This window comes from Symphodus melops, assembly GCF_947650265.1.
Source record: "Symphodus melops genome assembly, contig: scaffold_261, whole genome shotgun sequence".
In the NCBI taxonomy this organism is placed as follows: Eukaryota; Metazoa; Chordata; class Actinopteri; order Labriformes; family Labridae; genus Symphodus; species Symphodus melops.
Window position 1 is genome coordinate 23,449 of NW_027636532.1, and position 4,052 is coordinate 27,500.

The 4,052-nt window shown below is 51.7% G+C and overlaps 1 protein-coding gene across 1 annotated transcript in view; it reads left to right on the forward strand.

Annotated features, from left to right (window-relative positions):
- Positions 1-274: 274 nt before the first annotated feature.
- The window catches only part of LOC306819391 (tRNA-queuosine alpha-mannosyltransferase-like), a gene marked incomplete at its 3' end in the record, with an annotated part of 13,896 nt that continues 10,118 nt past the window's right edge, over positions 275-4,052 (forward strand). The window contains exon 1 of the mRNA XM_079373188.1: positions 275-371. Within this exon, the coding sequence (XP_079229314.1) occupies positions 360-371 (12 nt within the window). The remainder of the gene's footprint in view (positions 372-4,052) is intronic.

Genomic DNA, 4,052 nt, shown 5'->3' on the forward strand with positions numbered 1-4,052 from the left:
ACTGCTCTAATGTTGAATGGTGCAGACATAAATTATACTGCCATAACAGAGTTGCTTTGATTACCAATTTAATTTAATTCTTTAATTAATTACTACTACCAAACTACTAAGAACTAGCAGACTACTGAACCCTGTTTGGGTACTCTTATTTTAATACACATCAAATATGTACAGTTGGTAGAAAACAGCGAATTGACCGAGTTATTATATTCATAATTATGAATTAGAAATGTGGTTAGCATATTATTCACTTCATATTTAACTACAAAGGAAGAGGCGGGAAAAGGACGTCCCGACGTGATGACGCAGTAGGCTGTGCCCGACGTGATGACGCAGTAGGCTGTGCGTTAGCAGTGAAGATGCAGTCAGAGGTGAGTGTCCCACCGCTGTGAGGATTCGTGTTGGGTCCCGGTCCCGTGCCGCCGGTTGTCTTCCACGGCGGTCACAGGGGACCGGGTTAATGCTGAGAATGGCCGGGACGGTGCTCAGGTCGTCCCGGGGAATTTTACCGGAGAGGACGGGGTGACGGAGGTTAACAGGGAGGTGAAGCTAACGAAGCTAAATTCTTCTTCACGTGTTTAATACAGTGTAGAACAGCGTAGAAGAAGAGTTGTCTCCGTTAACAGTTAAATTTGACCAACACATGAAATCATAACAAGTATATTAAACCCCTCCCCCATGTTGTCACTCAGTCACGTGGTTATAAACATCAGATTCACTTGTACTGTGTGTAAGAGAGAGAGACAGAGACACAGAGAGAGAGGGAGAGACAGACAGACACAGAGAGAGACAGAGACACAGAGAGAGAGGGAGAGAGAGAGGGAGAGACAGACAGAGACACAGAGAGAGAGGGAGAGACAGACAGAGACACAGAGAGAGAGAGAGGGAGAGACAGACAGAGACACAGAGAGAGAGAGAGGGAGAGACAGACAGACACAGAGAGAGAGGGAGAGACAGACAGACACAGAGAGAGAGGGAGAGACAGACAGACACAGAGAGAGAGGGAGAGACAGACAGAGACACAGAGAGAGAGGGAGAGACAGACAGAGACACAGAGAGAGAGGGAGAGACAGACAGACACAGACAGAGAGGGAGAGAGAGAGAGAGAGACAGACAGAGACACAGAGAGAGAGACACAGAGAGAGAGGGAGAGACAGACAGAGACACAGAGAGAGAGGGAGAGACAGAGAGAGAGAGAGAGACAGAGACACAGAGAGAGACACAGAGAGAGAGGGAGAGACAGACAGAGACACAGAGAGAGAGGGAGAGACAGACAGACACAGAGAGAGACAGAGACACAGAGAGAGAGGGAGAGACAGACAGACACAGAGAGAGACAGAGACACAGAGAGAGAGGGAGAGACAGAGAGGGAGAGACAGACAGAGACACAGAGAGAGAGGGAGAGACAGACAGAGACACAGAGAGAGACAGAGACACACAGAGAGAGGGAGAGACAGACAGAGACACAGAGAGAGAGGGAGAGACAGACAGAGACACAGAGAGAGAGGGAGAGACAGACAGACACAGAGAGAGAGGGAGAGACAGACGTAGACACAGGGAGAGAGGGAGAGACAGAGAGAGAGGGAGAGACAGACGGAGACACAGAGAGAGAGGGAGAGACAGACAGACACAGAGAGAGAGGGAGAGACAGACAGACACAGAGAGAGAGGGAGAGACAGACGGAGACACAGAGAGAGGGAGAGACAGACGGAGACACAGAGAGAGAGGGAGAGACAGACGGAGACACAGAGAGAGAGGGAGAGACAGACAGACACAGAGAGAGAGGGAGAGACAGACAGACACAGAGAGAGAGGGAGAGACAGACGGAGACACAGAGAGAGAGGGAGAGACAGACAGACACAGAGAGAGAGGGAGAGACAGACGGAGACACAGAGAGAGAGGGAGAGACAGACAGACACAGAGAGAGAGGGAGAGACAGACGGAGACACAGAGAGAGAGGGAGAGACAGACAGACACAGAGAGAGAGGGAGAATGTGCAGGACAGAAGTCACAGGTGAGGGATTTGAACCCGGGCCGTCCTCTTGGAGGACTGCGGCCTGTCCGTTAGGCTGATTGTTGTTCTGATCAGCATCACGTCTCCGGCTCAGACGTGTTGGAGGTCAATGACCTCGTGGTAGAAACACGGCGTGCAGCGTGACATCATGTGTTTGATGGTTCACGTACATTGACTCATCAGTTTGGTTAGATTAACCCCTCGCTCCCCGGCCCGCTCACAGGGGACCCCCCCCTCCCCCTCCTCCCCCCGGGGAAACCACTGACATTAACCCTTCGTCTCCTGCTCCTCCATCTGAGCTTCAGCAGGCAGGAAGGTGAGATGAGTGTGTGGAATCCCCCGCTGTGTGTGTGTGTGTGTGTGTGTGTGTGTGTGTGTGTGTGTGTGTGTGTGTGTGTGTGTGTGTGTGTGTGTGTGTGTGTGTGTGTGTGTGTGTGTGTGTGTGTGTGTGTGTAAATGAGTTTGTGTTTCTCTCTGTGTGTGTGTTTCTCTGTATGTATGTGTGTGTGTGTACCAGCCTCTGAGTCCTGGTCTTGGTGGTTCTGGACCCCCCCCTCTCCCTGGTCCTGTGAGTTTGGTCCAGACTGAATCCTGGTCTTAGTGGTTCTGGACCCCCCCCCTCTCCCTGGTCCTGTGAGTTTGGTCCAGACTGAATCCTGGTCTTAGTGGTTCTGGACCCCCCCCCCCCCTCTGTCCCTGGTCCTGTGAGTCTGGTCCAGACTGGGTCCTGGGTTGAAGGTGGTCTGAAGGTCACACGTGCTCCTGGTTCCTGCAGCAGCAGGCAGAAATAGATTGAGCCGTTCAGAGCACAAAGAGGACATTATGTTTCCGTCTCCAATCAGATGGTGACACATTGACCCCGTGCTGCTCCCGGCGTGCACGCCGTCAGCTCATTTCCTGCAGCTGATGGGAGCAGATAGTGCTGATGAGCGGTCTGCGGCCCGCTGAGTGCGTCCCTGCTCCCATTGTGGCCGATTAATGGACAGACTGGAATCAGTGGGAGGCTTCCTGCTGCTCCGTAATGGACTGATTCTTCTTCTGTGGTTTCTGCAAACTTCACTTTCTGCTGCTGCAACAGAAACATTCAGAAACAGCAGGCGTCCCTGAGGACGCCGCACACGTCCTCCAGCCAATCACATCCAGTCGCCTGCTCACATCTACATACTAACATCCAGCCATTGTGAGGGCTTCATATCGTCCTGCTGTCACTCAGCGTCGTCTCAGAGCCGACAAACACACAGTCAGGCCTTCAGTCTGCTCGCCACACACCAGGCTTTTATTGTGGTAGGGAACATCAGCATGTCCCCACACACCAGGCTTTTATTGTGGTAGGGAACATCAGCATGTCCCCACACACCAGGCTTTTATTGTGGTAGGGAACATCAGCACTTTGCCACACACCAGGCTTTTATTGTGGTAGGGAACATCAGCATGTCCCCACACACCAGGCTTTTATTGTGGTAGGGAACATCAGCACTTTGCCACACACCAGGCTTTTATTGTGGTAGGGAACATCAGCATGTCCCCACACACCAGGCTTTTATTGTGGTAGGGAACATCAGCACTTTGCCACACACCAGGCTTTTATTGTGGTAGGGAACATCAGCATGTCGCCACACACCAGGCCTTTATTGTGGTAGGGAACATCAGCATGTCCCCACACACCAGGCTTTTATTGTGGTAGGGAACATCAGCATGTCCCCACACACCAGGCTTTTATTGTGGTAGGGAACATCAGCATGTCCCCACACACCAGGCTTTTATTGTGGTAGGGAACATCAGCATGTCCCCACACACCAGGCTTTTATTGTGGTAGGGAACATCAGCATGTCCCCACACACCAGGCTTTTATTGTGGAAGGGAACATCAGCACTTTGCCACACACCAGGCTTTTATTGTGGTAGGGAACATCAGCATGTCGCCACACACCAGGCTTTTATTGTGGTAGGGAACATCAGCATGTCCCCACACACCAGGCTTTTATTGTGGTAGGGAACATCAGCACGTCTCCACACACCAGGCTTTTATTGTGGTAGGA